Below are 14449 nucleotides of genomic sequence, written 5' to 3' on the forward strand. Positions count from 1 at the left end.
GAGGGGGCGGGGCCATGGCGGCGGAGGCGGCGGAGCGGCAGCTGGCGCTGCTGCGGGAGGAGCGGGAGGCCGAGCTCGCCGAGAGCAGGTACCGCCGGGCCGCCTGCGGTGGGGAACCTTGCTGGCTTGCCCCTATAGAGCCTGCTGCCACCTATAGCAGCCCTGGCGCACCGATCCCCGCGCGGCCTGCTGTCACCTATGGGAAACGCTGCCGGACTCACCCCTATAGGGCCTGCTGTCACCTATAGGAAACCCTGCTGGACTCACCCTATAGGACCAGCTCACCCCTGTGTGAGTCGCTCTTAGACTCACCCTTTAGGGCCTGCTGTCATGGGCAAACCCTGACAGACATACCTATAAGAAAGCCTGCTGACTCACTGCTGTAGGAGCTCCTGCCACCTGTGGGAAACGTGCTGTCGCCTATAGGAAATGCTGCTGTGCTCACTCCTATATAACCAGCACATCCCAACAGGAACCCCACCTGTAGGAAACCCTGCTGGACTCACGCCTATAGGACCAGCTCATCTCTGTAGGAATCCCTCTCAGTCTCACCCTTGAGGGCCTGCTGTCACCTATAGGATCCAAGCTCATGTCAGCAACACCTTGGGGCCCCCCTTCTCCTCCCCCAGGCCCCGGGGGGGTGCGGGGATCCCGCAGCCCCCACCCAGCTCTGCCCTCCTGCCCCGGGGCTTGAGCTGAAACCAAATCCCACCGGACTCACACGGATTCGTGGCGCCAGGGAGGGTGGGGGTGTCACCAGGTCCCCCCGGGTTGCTTGGGGCTTGTCAGGGGTGCAGGCACCCCCACTTCTGGGGCTGGTAAGGCCTGGCCTTACCCAGCCCCCAGGATGGAGGGTGCCAGGAGACAGGACGGAGCCATCCCACGGCTGCCTGAAGTTCCCTGATACTTCAACTCCCTACAGACCAACCTACAGGAAACAAGCCAGACTGGGGGGCTAAGGAGAATAAACCTGGAGGTTTTCTGTTTTGTTTTGATCTATACAAAACCAGAGACACCTCCCCCAGGAGAGACTGTGGAGCAAACGCGGCTGCTGCAGCAGACTTTGGGCCCAAAGGACAGCAGTCTGCAAAGCTACTGCCCGTACTTTGCGCCACAGTCACTTGTAGCCTGCAGGTCTGTGCCAGACGGCCGCTCCTCTCCCCTGTGCAGCCAGGTGTGTGGTGCTTGTCGGAGGTTAGCACAACTTTGTGTGAAAAATGGCAAATCTTCCATTTTAGCACTTATATGGGATAGGGGAAAATTCAGGTTATTCTCTCCTGGGTCGTGGGACGTGGGTAACTGGGCAGGTCCCTCCTTTTCACACCCAGACGGGAGATGGGAAAATACACAAAACAGATGTTACGTCTTCTCCAGGCTGCGTGAACATCGCCCCGTTTCTCAAAATAAGCCTGTGGAAGCCAATCTAGTTACATCACTACAAAGTGATCGCGTAAGCCAATACTTCAACAAGCTGATGTCTCTTTTGCCGTCGTCCTTCCCTTTCTTTTACATCTCCTCCCCCTGTCTTTTTCTGTTTTGTCATCTGAAGCTTTGAATCTCAGCTTCAGTCCAGCAAATGTTTTTCACGCCTGTGTGTGGTTTCCAGGGCATGGCAGGAAAGCATCTCCCTGAAGGAACTGCAGCGCAGAGGTGTCTGCTTGCTAAAGCTCCAAGCTGCCCACCAGAGAACCGGCCTCTATGGACGGCTGCTCGTGACGTTTCAGCCTAGGAAACATGATTCAGATGCCGAGCTGCCCTATAACAGTTTTGGGCCTGGTAAGTGATACTCCTGTTGGTGCAAAGTAGGTAAAGTAAGAGATGACCCATGTCTTCTTCCTAACATCTTTCTAATATGGTATTTACAGAGACTGAGCAATTGATGCAAAAAAGGAAGGGAGAAAATGTTATTGCTACAGAATGAATCTAGAGAAAAACAGCCTCTTTTTCCCTCCGCTTGTTACGGACATATGTGTGGCACCAGGAAATAATGCCAGTGATTAAAGAACTGGCTTTCCTCCTTCTGAATCCATAAAAACAAAGCCTTGGTCTCTTTGTCGTTAAAGATTTCGTGGCATTCTTTATACAAGCCAAAGTGTTCACGCTTATGTCTTGTGGTAGATAAGGAGCTTTTGTCACTTACACTTCAACTGCAAAAAGGGAAAGTGGATTTTCTTTTTCCTTCCTGAGTTGCCATATTTCCACCCTTCCCTGTACTGTTATTTTTGGCAAGGAAGAGAAAGAAGTGAAGTATGTACCGTTATTAGTTGACACGCCTGGACTTCTGTTGGAGAAATACAGACTGACATCAGCCAGTGCCCTTTTCACTTGCGCCTCACCCTCTGCCATCACTTCCATGAAAACACGACCAGGAGTGTCAGAGCTGAGCTGTGGCCGGTATCTGAGGAAGGCGAGGACGCTGTCTGCCGTGCTGTAACCAGCTGTGCAGGCTTACCCCTCAGAAGAACTCGGGTTTGACTGTGAGTGAATCTACAGTACACCTCTATTTTTGCCCTGCAGAGACCCTTCTTCTCCTTTCCTTAGGCAATGAGGATATTGCCTTGCACTGTCCAAAACTGGTCCACAGAGAGAAGCTGGCTGCACCAGATAATTTCCTGGTTTAGTTTAGTAATTTTCTTGGTTTAGTTTGCTAGATCATTGAGCTTACTAAGCGGGTGCATCATGGGGAGCCAGACTCTTTCTGACTCTGCGACTCTTCTGGTCGCAGAAGGAACTGTTTAGAGTGTGTTGAAGTTCAGTTTATTGATGCATTCTTTGTCACCCAGGCCTCCAAGCTGCTGACCTTTGAAATTAAAATGACTCATTGCAGATTAGGGTCTCAGCCTCGAGAGCACCTGCCAGTGCTCTTCAAAGAGAAATTACATTGCCGTAGCGGTAAATTATTCCTGGGACACAAGCATTTTAACGTAAGAGCTGATGGACCTTACAGAGGAAAGCTTCCCATAGTTTGTAGATCCGAAATTTAATCCTCAATGAATGTGAGCCCCAACTAAGTTAAAAACTAGTCAAACATCCTGCTCAAAATCTCCATTTCACCATTACACTATGTAATTTCACTCTCTTTCATCATCTCACAGTGACTGTGAAAAGCTGTAGTGAGTCCTTAAAAATCTCTGGTCTTTCTTAGTTCTGCTGACTGGCATATAGCAGTCATCTGGGAGGCACATATTGTCATGCAGAGCCCTTGGCTATTATCAAAAAATAAAATGGATGTAAAATGGTTTGTCTGAGAGTTCAGAGAGGGCAGGTTCTCCCAAGGTCTTTGTGAAAGCATGTTGGCTTTCTGAGCAGCTCTGGCTATGGGGAGCACTGCTGGTCTCCACCCCAAGACCTGTGGTGTGTGGAGATCTGAAGGCAGCTGGTTAGTTGCTGTCTGGTGTCTTCTCAGTGCTAATTGTCCTTTTGCTCCCTCCTGCTGTGTGCTTTCTGTCAGATAAGAGAAGGATATTCTCCGTTTATGGGCTTGACACAAATTCTGACCTTGGCAGGAAACACGGTGCTAGAGCTGTGGTTGGTGTAGGTGGTCCTGCTGGTCTCCCAAAAGAGCTTCTCTTCCAAATGTTTGCCCCACTTCACGCTCTCTCTTCAAACTTGTCTTTGCAGGGGACATTGTGGGCCTTTACGATTCAGCTGGCCAGGCTGATCCACTCTCCACCGGCATTGTAACACGTGTCACCTCCAAAGCAGTGACTGTTGCCTTTGAGGAATCTCGAGATGGCATGCTGAGTGTGGACCGAGAGAGCTCTTACCGCCTGCTGAAATTAGCCAACGATGTCACCTACAACAGGCTGAAAAAGTAAGTGCCACGGGGTTGCAGCTCACCTTCGGTCACGCTGCTTGGGGGTGCAAAAGCCAATTGAAAATTGCCAAGTTTATTCTGGAAAAGCTCTTCTGAGACAGATCTCAGTTTACTTCACTCGGCTTGGTTTCTCTCCTTTCCTATCTTATTCCTCTTACTCCTGTAGTAGCTCCCTTAGGGGAGGTATCCACCTTTTGGCTGTGCCTTTCTTTTTCTGCTAACTACTGAGGGAACCCATACTGAGATAACTCAGTGTTATGCTACAGTGTCACAACAGCCTAAATTTATGTGCTGAAAAGGCTCAGCACAAGATCTGACTATCAAACTGGAGTAGTAGTAGAAAGTGGAAGTCTGGCCAGCGTAAGGGATGCGTGTGTGAGGGCTGCGGCATGCAGCAATTTGCTAGGATTATCCTATTCGATAGGATTGTGGAGTAACATTTTTCAGCTTTGGAAGAGTTGAATCTGTGCCCACAGTCTTCTTTCACTGGGCCCTAAGGTGCACAGGCACCTCTGAAGGAATTCATGCTGTGCTTGTAACCTGGCTATTTTCTTCTTTGGCAGAGCTTTAAATGCACTAAAGCAGTATCACAGTGGTCCAGCCTCTGATCTGATCAACGTCCTCTTCTTTTCTTCTGATCCAAGCGCATTCAGTGAAACAAGTAAGGATGCTTCTTTATAAGACTCTATAGCAGACTGATGGCAGATGCTGGATTGATCTTTCTAGAGAAATTTTCTCACCTTTAGGGTCAGAGCCCCTGAACCTTCACAGCAAAGTACATGCACCGAGACTGCTACTGGTTTTAGTGTGCCTTAGCACGTGAAGCTGAGAGTTACACAGGTGGAGAGCTCTTTTGGATGGACTGGTGAGAGCAGATGAAGTTGCTGCTCTCATGCAGGTTTTAAGCAAAGATATGGAAAGTTATTGTGGGGAAAGGGGAGGGGGGAAATCTTCACTCTCCAGAGCAATCAGTGAAGCCTGAAGTTCCCTACCCACAGGATAAGGGCTCTGTGCTCTGTCCCTGCCTGGTTAGGAGGGTGCTCACCTCTTCAGATGTCACATCTGACACAGGCAAAGAGCCAGAGCCCTAAGTGATGGCTGTGCTGCCATTACTCCTCTTCCAGTCCTCCAAGTCCTGTCTCTGGGTCTGACCAGCTGAGAAGGGTGCTTGTGGTCTGTCAGTTCAAGACCCATTCTTTGAAATTGCCCATGGGAACACAAATAACTCTGATCTTTGTGAAGTTTTTATCCACGTCAAACATGCAGCTTACTTTGCTCCAGGAAAAACCCAAGTATTGAATGTGAGTAATAGTGATGTTGCAACTGGCAGCATTGAACACTTACTTTTCATACTGGTTTATGGGTCACTGGACACACTTTGCTCATGTAAAGACCCTTATCATCGCTGGAAGAGAGGCTATTCAGCTAGCTAATGCTCACTTTTCTCAGAGTGTACCAAGTAAAGCTGAATTCTGGCATAAAACAGGCAGGATTTGTGATGGGGGAATTTGTTTGCACACATTCATGAGCCTGAAATTCAATTTAGTTTATGAGACATTTCTTATTTGCTTCCTGCCCCTATCCCATTCATAAACTTCAAAGATCAGAAACTGCCAGTGCTGCTTCTATATTGAAAATCCAATAACTCTGCACTCATGGGAATTAAGTGACTGTGGAACTACTGCAGTTTGAAACAGCATGGGAACACTTGTATTTCTATTTTTACAGCCTTCTGATTGTGTTCAGTCAAGTTGGAGATGTGCAGGCTGCTTTGGTTTCATCAAATACTTAAAACCTCATAACTTGGTTTTACCAACAGCTGTCAAAAATTGCATATATGTAGAATCCCCTTTTACTCAGATGTTTTTTGATGTGAATCTTTGGAAAAATGAAAGAATAAATTACACAGCTTACCCTTTCAGAGAAACCATGGGGAAGCCAAAGCCTCTGATCAGCAAAATATCTGAGTGCTCAGCAACTGCTAATGAATATTATCCTTGACAGAAGGGAAATATCATCCGGGCTGCAAAAATCGGGGAACGAAGGCAGAGGGTGGATTAAGCTGCCTAGCAGGATCGGGCTGGCAGTCTGTACCTAATCCGTGTAGAGAGCTCAGGTCTCTCCTCTCACCACTCAGCAGCATGCCACGGGTGAAGCCATCCATCCCTGCCTGGTTCCTTGCTGGCCAGGGTTCTGCTCAGTTTCCTCCCCACCGCAGCTCCTTGCGCTCTGTGCTTGCTGTTGCAGCTTTTCTCTTACTTTGAGTGCTGTATTTGGTTGTCCACAGTGGTTTGCCTCTTTCACATACACACTCCCATTCCCTGCAGTATACCTTCTGGCACAATATACCAAGGACAAAGAATTAATGTTAGTGAGTCATATCTCCATAGTTTTAAGCACTGAGCTTAGTCTGAGTCAAACCTCTTAGCCTTTTGGCTACCTAGGGACCCTGTTGTACTCAGGGTTTTTATATTAGATAGAAGAATTAAATTTTAATGAACTAACTTTCTTAGGAGCTTCAACTCTGCTTTTTCCCTGGTGGTAGCAGAACTGCCTCTCTAATAAAGAAGAATTCCTTTTCACTAAATTGCTCAGATGTGCCAAACTAAGCACAGAGATGAATTTTACATCTCCCCAGCCCTGAGAGGATTGATTGATACAAACATTCAGCCACATTAGACAGACAGAGGAGGTGCAATATGAGAAGGCAGCATATCACCTGAGAACAGCAAAATGCTCTGGCAGGGTGGAAAGACCTGCCATTTACCTTCTTAATTTATAGCTCCTTTCTCCCCAACTAGAACGATGTTATTCTAGCCAGGAATTAAATAGTAATGACTTTAACTTCAAATAGGTCCTGCAAGGTGCCTTGAACTGCCAGCCTCCACTGAGTTGAAGGGGAGGGCACTCAGCAGCTGGCTGGATAAATCCTGTCTCTTTTGCTTATATGATAGCACATGCAGATCCCCAGGTGTCCTGTAAACCTTAGGACACGGGAACGTGTCCCTGCAAATAGTATGGAAACTCGCAGATGCGTGGACTGTCTGCGGAAGGCAGCAAGTGTTTCCCAGGTGCATGCTCTGACATGGAAGGATAGAAAAACCTCACAGCATTTCAAGCTGCTTCTCCTCTGTGACACAGTACCTCCTTTCATGACCAAGCATCTTTTAGCCTGGTTTCTTAGGGAGATGCTTCCCAGTATCTGTGTCATCCCATCCATTACCTGATTTCAAACAAACCCATCAGGAGTCTCAGCGTTAATAAGTTCTGTACGTCTCATAAAACTGGCTGTCTAGACACATCTATATTAACGCCATTCCAGGATGCAATATAAGCTCCACTTCAATCAGAAACCCAGAAAGCCAGGAGAAGGAGTAAGACCATATAAACACCTGACCAGAGAAAAAGCTAGCACTGACACTTGTGTAGGAAAAGAAGAGGAAGGCCCAGAGTAGATGAGATCCATACCTAGGAGGAGCATTTGTCACTGTCTTCTGTACAAACGGTGGGGAAGAACCAAATTACAAGGAGTTCGAGAAGTAGAAGGGTCAGTGGAAATCATAAGCACCCAGCTCTATGCCTGGATGTTCAAGGGTGTTCTCCCAAGGGCAAAATAGGCTCCAGCAAGTGATACGTGCAGCAGCAGGATCCTAAATCTAATTTTTCAAGTGTGGTGAAAAAATTAGAAGCCTCATTTTTCAAGCGTGGGAGTCTCAGGGCTTTTAGGTGGGTTCTGATACCACTGTGCATTTTCATAAAGCGTGTAGGGACTTGATATCAAATCGGTTAGAAACTGGTCAGCAGGTTCAAGTGTTAAGGGGTGTGAACTGAAAGGGCAACAGATAGACAGCCAGTCTGTGCCAGCTTCATGTCCTCAAGAACGCAGGCTGTAGGTAGCCAGGCTGCAGCACGCAACGCAGAGCTGAAACACAGAACGCTCACCAGTACCATTGAAAGATGCAAGATGCAGTGGTTCTTTCCAGCAGCAAAGCTAGTGGAGCCATCCTCTGCTCTGCTGGTGCTTTCTGCTGGTGGCTGTTTCCCAACATGGAGATTGTAACCTGGAGGGAAAGGGGAAAAGCATCTGTTTGGTTGTTTTCTTCCCAAAAGGTTGGTTATAGAGAGTCTCTTTAGGGCACACCCAAACAGAGTTACATTATCCTTGTGGCCTATCTGGTAAATAGCTTTATTTTTTTATTTTTTGCTGTGCTGCGTTGTGATCTCGTGACTGGATCGCAGTTGTCTGGGTTATCTTGGGAGACCAGGCTGCCAAATGCTGTGCCTGGAGGATCAATAGTAAAGTCTGTGTCATCCCGGGAGGGTGCCTAAATCCAGTTGCCGACCAATTAGGTTGACAAGGAGTCTGATAAAGCCAATGGAAACTTGGTTTTGAAGTGTGGCTACTGGTATCTGACCAGCGCATGATATTGGCTTACTAAAAAAACCGTCAGTATGCACAGAAGGGTAATAATGACAAGAACAATTTAGTGCCCTTTTACCCAACCCCTGATGACTGGCAGAGTTGCTGCTGCTATGCTGATTTGCACACAGCTGTTTCTCACAGTGTCAGGAAAATTCTGCTCATCCTGATGAATCCCTCCCAGTAGTAATGGGTGCAGGCATGACTCCCACTGGAACAACGTCCTGGAGCATGTTTTTTGGGAGTGGGCTTGTGTAAGATGGTTGTCGGTAATTGGGAAAAAAATGCCAGGCTTTTGACCCGAAGAAGCCTGAAATTAGTTTGTACCAGCCTTCTCATCCCATGGTCTTTACAGGCAACAGGAAATCTCACAGCTAGTGGGTTCTCACACCATTGCTACTGAAAGATGCTTGGGTTGCCCCCTAGGTCTAGCCAGGAGTATGTTGGGTTCAGCATTGAGCAGGGCCAGGCATGATAAATGTTTGGGGATCTGAACTGTGAGGGACAGCCAGGGGCTTCAGATTTGGTTCAGAAAGCTGGTGGCTCCCTATCAGATGGTAAGTGGCAGGGGTATGTTGGAGGCTGTCTCTCCTACACAAAGGGCATAGCTGCAGTGCTACTGGAGATCATGAAAAATGTCCGTGCACTCTCACAAGCCCACACCCTTTGCAGGGCCAGCGTGGCCAGAAGGATTGTATTTGCTGAAGTCGTGCACCGAATCTGTGCTTCTCTTCTCTCCTCCTGAGCGGCTGGGATTCCGCATAGGTTGAGGCGTTACCTATAGCACTGCACATCAAAGCCTGAGTCCTTTCAAAACACTTAAAAAATGCAACTCAGAATAAATATCCTTGGCATAACACAAAAACACTAGACAGGCTCTGGGAAGAATAACCTATGGAGTAGTCAAAAGGAGCATATGAAGGTATCACCAGTGGGTAGATGGGATCTGCAGCTAAGAATGGGATGGGTTCCCACCACAAAGCACCTCCACCCTTTACCTTGCTGCCTCCAGAAAGATACCACGTGGGAGAACAAGCTTTCTAAAAGGCAAACTCTGAACTGAACAGGATTTCTGCTCTTGTCGGACTCTCTGTGAAGCAAAATCCAGAAACCCATCCATAAGAAATGCTCTGCTTGGCTCCCTTCCACTTTAACCTGCATTCATGGCCCAGAAGCATTAGAGCTTTCACACCAGAAATCTCCTACAAGAAACCTTTCCCTGCTCACAGCTGCTGTCTCACAGCATATATGCAGGGACCCCTGCACCCGAACATGGTTGTGGATGTATAGAGAGGCTTTGCTTGCCAGCAGAGGCCAGCATTGCTCTGCTCGCTGGATGGACACATTCCCTTTTCTTTCAGAAATAAGGTTATGCCTTATTATAGGCATAATCCTGTGCAGATCACTAATAGCTGCCAGGTCTCTCCTGTAGTCCCAGTCTAGAAAAAGCGAGGGGATGTTCGTCTCTATGCCCAGACGTGTCTGGCTCATGTGGTCACGTGGAATGCAAAAGGCATGGCTTATATCTAATTATGCCTATTGCTGTAAAAAGACATTTGAGAAGAGAAAGGACAATGAAAAAAAGCCTAGTTAAAAGTCCCCAGTAAAAGCCGACCCAGCAGGCAGAGCACTGGGGAAGTACCAGGGATTTGTAGCAAAACTTCCTCGCCTTCTCAGCACCAGTCCAGCGCACGTGACAAGTCACTTGCAAAAATCCCAAATGCTCCTTGTCCCTCTGTCTTGTGATACCTCTTGTCATCACAGAGGCCATGAAGAGGCCCTTGAGATGATGGGAAAAACTAAGCAGTCCAGACAACTCAGCTGCCAAATACTTCATAGGGAGAGCAGGGAAAGTTCTTTGTTTCAGGCTTAATTACCTACTTGGATTTTGTCCAACAGTGTTTGGCTGCAGCGGTTGTACTGTAGAGGCGCTGGTCATGGGGTCCAGTTTGCTCTCGGTGACCAAACACACTGATGGTGAGGAATATACTTTGGAAGGTGTGTTGAGAAGTGGGAGGCCTCCAGCTCTGGAGAACTTGAGCTCTTCCTCCCAGGAGGGACTGTTCCCATCTGCGTTCGGTGCAAAGACCCCTTTCCTGCACTTGAATATCCCCCTCCTACTCACTTCTTCACCTGAACTGCTGGTACTGTGCAGAAAAGTGCCTCGAGGACCAACCTTGATGACCAAGGTGATTTTTTTTTTCCCTTCAATGCTACACTACTAAATCAAGTTGCACATCAGGGGCTGAGTTTACCTGACCACCAGCAAGACCCATCCCAGCCAGGCCCAAGGATGCAGATTTACATTCATGCTCTCCGTGGTCTGCATCAGGGGGCTGAGATAGACAGCCTTGGGCAGAGCAGGAGGCAGCAATGCAGAGTTGATGCCACAGGGCTAGAGCTGGGTTAATGGGTGTCTGCTGGGAGCATCTGCAAATCCTAGACTGATTGCTTATAAAGAGCTCTTGGGCTAGCTCTGATGGAGTGGATAAACTGCATTTCTTCAGGTGAACCTACTTAGAGCCCAGCTGGTAGATAGGGAAGAGTTTAGAGGAGCCACAGCATCCCTTAAAAGGCTCTGCCCTCCTCCTCACCACTAACATGCCCAGCCCAGAAAAGAGGCACATTTCCCAGCTTGCCCACGCAGCAACTTTTGGCAGCATGTGATTAAAAGGGAAGAGGGTGTGCATGCATGTGGAGAAACCTGTTTCTGATCTCATTCCTTGAGCAAGGAAATATCAATGACTCCTACGTTCCGGCTGTTCCTCATTGTGGGAAATGCCTTTCAGTTTTTAAAGCTATTCTTTCTTTTTCCCCAGCCCATGGGATGCTTCCTAGTCTTCTCGTAGTCATTTGCACACTAACTCAAAAATTACATGTAAAGCAAGAGGCAGGTTAACAGGAAAAAGTACCGTTAGTCCTGTTTCTCTCTCCTCACCAAGCATCTTTTTAACAAATGTTACTTGTTTAACCCAGACACCTCATTTAGTTGTGCTGCTTCAAAAGTCAGTGCCAGAGGTTACATGGGAATTGCACACAAGTTAACCTGCCTAAGACCAGAAGAAACTTTTGCTTTTAATGCTTTTAATCAAGTCCTTAACGCAAAGATAGCGATAAAACACATGATGCCCAGCAGGGAACGATGCCCAGAGATTTGTCTTACATAAGCTTTCATGGGAACATTATTTTCAGTAAACCTCATGTAATGAGTCATCATCTCTGCTCTAATTAATTTCCATAATGAACAAGGAGATTAGCAGCAGGATTATGAGGGATGAGAATAAATATGGGTTTAAATCAGATAAATCTGGGAGGTAGAAAGCAGCTTGTGAGAATTCGGTCTTCTGCAGTGAAACCAATTCTCTTGTAATGCAATTTGCATATTCTTTTCCCTTTTTTCCTTTCTGATTATTAAAGCTCAAACTAATTTTAGTTTTCATCATTTATATTGCCAGTTTCTATCTTTTTCCTGCCTTCCCTTTCAGTCATTGTTGAACAACACAGGACCGCTCTTCTCTGCTCACAGACGCTGTAGTTCTCTCTGCTGCTTTTTCACTGGTGCTGTGTTGGGTTTGTCAACCGGAATGGGAGAGATTTGTTTGCAAGATCAACTACTTCCTCCCCTCTTTTTATTGAAGGTTTACTGAATATGCTGTCTTACCTTTAAAATAAACCCAGAGCACCCTCCACACCCAGGAGATACTACATGTTTGATGTTATAGCAAGTAAATGCCTCTTTAAATGCTGAAAAGCGTCAATACAGCCTGGCTGTGTTCACAACTGAATGCTTGCTCCTTCTGAAATATAGCGGGGTAGGAGAGAGAAGGGGGAAGACACAGATGCAGGATGGGTAGCCTGTTCTTTTTGAAAGCATAACAAGCCTTACTTTTACCAGTCCGGGCTCTTTTAGCCACCTAGGTGGTTCACAGCGTACCTTCCTCCCAAGAAGGTTATTCTCATTGTCACGTTGATTTGGGCTAGCTACCGAGAGCTGCTTATTTGTATTCATGAATTGTGCTGCTCAGCAAGCACACAAGTTAGGAGCGAGGTCCAAGTGAATCTCTTGCTGTCTCTCCAGAGCTTCTAAAGTTTTACAATGACTCGCTGGATGCATCGCAGAGGGAGGCTGTCTCCTTCTCACTGGCGCAGAGGGAGCTTGCCATCATCCATGGACCACCTGGCACAGGGAAGACCACAACACTAGTAGAGATCATCTTGCAAGCTGTACAGCAAGGCCTGAAAGTGAGTATCAGTGGCAGGACTGTAGTGGCAGTGATTACCTTGGTTTACTTTGCAAACTCATTGGGCTTCATGGCAGCTGGAGCAGATCCAGTAGCTGCTGTGCTACACTGCAGAGTCTGGCTTGGCTTGCGAAGACCAGGGTGTTTCCCCTGTCAGCTGAAATTAGGTGCAAATAGAAGCTTCAGAGCTCAGGTTTGCTATTTATTGAAGACCCAGCACTAGTGCTTCAAAGCAAGGCAAGAATTGCCTTTGGTGTCTGGAGGCTATGGAGATGTCAGTGGTTTATTCCCCGTAGATATATGTTGGTCTCCCTCTCTCTGCTGAGTGCCTTCCTGCTCGGACACTGTTGCTCCAGTGTTTGGCTGTCCTTGGCAGTAACAAGCACTTGGTTTCTCCCCTTGCAGGTCCTGTGTTGCGCCCCCTCCAACGTTGCTGTGGATAATCTGGTGGAAAGGCTGGCTGGCTACAAAGCTCGTATCCTGCGGCTTGGGCACCCTGCTCGCCTGCTGGAGCCCATCCAACAGCACTCCTTGGACGCAGTCTTGGCCCGCAGCGACAATGCCCAGATAGTGGTGGATATCAGGAAGGACATCGACCAGGCCTTTGTACGTGTCCCTGCAACATGCCCGGTGTGGGTTACCTGAATGCCAGCTCTCTAGATTAGCAGTACCTGATCTGCTAGCCAGGCAAGCTACTTCGTCTCTAAAACTAAGGAACAGTTCTGCCTCTTCTTGCATGTTCTTAGAAGACAATCACTGCAGCCAGGTGCTCTGGGTTGCCCCAAAATCAGTGGCTAGAAGCAAGTCACAGTGACTAGTCCTGATGTGAGCCATAGGCAGCATGCAGCCAGCCTGCACCCTGGTTAAACCTGGTATTTGTGGGTTTAGGGCACCATGACCCCACAGTGATGCTCCCTGTCTGGATCCTACTGCATAGAGGCCTCTCTTTGTGGTCAGTCAACAGTAGAAAGGCCACTTCAGGGGAGAGGAAAGGAAAAAATAGCATAGTGCAGGGGACTCACGGTGACAGCTGGAGATGCGTGTGGCCTGGACTAATCCCATTTACTCTGATTGGGATGCATTTAACCTGGCCTTGGAGAAAAGGAACTGGGGTGCAAGCCTGGCAATTTTAGAAATGGCAAAGGCTTCCAGCCTGAAAAGGTGTCTCACAGAGAGCCTCTCTACCAGGGGCTGCCTGAGCCTCCTCGGTCATCTGCCACCAGTGCTTATCTTCATCGAGCTGTAGAAAGAGCTGAGGGCAAAACTCCTAGCCGAATTCCTCATTGAAGTGGCAAAATCATAGTCATTACTGCTGCGTGGGGAGATGCTGCAGGGCCCTGCTCTCCAGATTATGTCTGGCATTGTTCATGCAATCCTCTTCACCAGAGAGCAGGAGAAACATTCACATCATTAATTCACTTCCTAACAAGATGTCTGGCTGTCCTGACACTCCCTCCCACTCTCAGCCACCTCAAGTAGAAAGCAGAGTACACTATAAAAATGCATCCTTAATTTCTTCTTTCACAACCTGATTTTCCTAAACTTAATTTACAAAGTAGCTCTTTTACTTGAGATGATAGGTTTTGATACTAGTTAGATATTTTTCCCCCCTCCCCCTTCTGGTGGCAGCATTGTCCAGAAGCCATTTTGCAGATACATCCAGCTCAAGAGAGATCCTGTCTTGATCAAAGATGCAGGAGGGCATCGTCATAGCCCTGCCCACATGTTGTGTCATGCTTGCCTAAGTATATTGCTCTGCCCTTCAGTAAGGCACTATACATTTACTTTTTTAAATGATGCAGACCAAACATGGCTTTCAGCTCCACAAACATTAATCTGCAGCCACCACTGCGGCAGCAGCCTCAGTTTTCCCAAACGTGGTTATGCATCATCCAGTGTTTCTGTTGCTGAGCAGCTGGGGAAGTCACTTGGCAGACAAGTTGTTCTTGCACATAATGTAAGGAAAGGAGA

At 47.6% G+C, this 14449-nt stretch overlaps 1 protein-coding gene across 3 annotated transcripts in view; it reads left to right on the forward strand.

The window, feature by feature from the left end:
* Position 1: 1 nt before the first annotated feature.
* IGHMBP2 (immunoglobulin mu DNA binding protein 2) overlaps positions 2-14449 on the forward strand; it is a 45819-nt gene continuing 31371 nt past the window's right edge. For all 3 annotated transcript variants that reach the window (XR_012675843.1, XM_075163675.1, XM_075163676.1), the window contains exons 1-6: positions 2-88; positions 1607-1776; positions 3622-3814; positions 4381-4478; positions 12316-12479; positions 12884-13084. Coding sequence is in view for 2 of the 3 variants with exons in the window: in XM_075163675.1 (XP_075019776.1) it covers positions 15-88; positions 1607-1776; positions 3622-3814; positions 4381-4478; positions 12316-12479; positions 12884-13084 (900 nt within the window). In the remaining variant the exon portion in view is untranslated. The remainder of the gene's footprint in view (positions 89-1606; positions 1777-3621; positions 3815-4380; positions 4479-12315; positions 12480-12883; positions 13085-14449) is intronic.

This window comes from Calonectris borealis, chromosome 14, assembly GCF_964195595.1.
Source record: "Calonectris borealis chromosome 14, bCalBor7.hap1.2, whole genome shotgun sequence".
Classification (NCBI taxonomy): domain Eukaryota; kingdom Metazoa; phylum Chordata; class Aves; order Procellariiformes; family Procellariidae; genus Calonectris; species Calonectris borealis.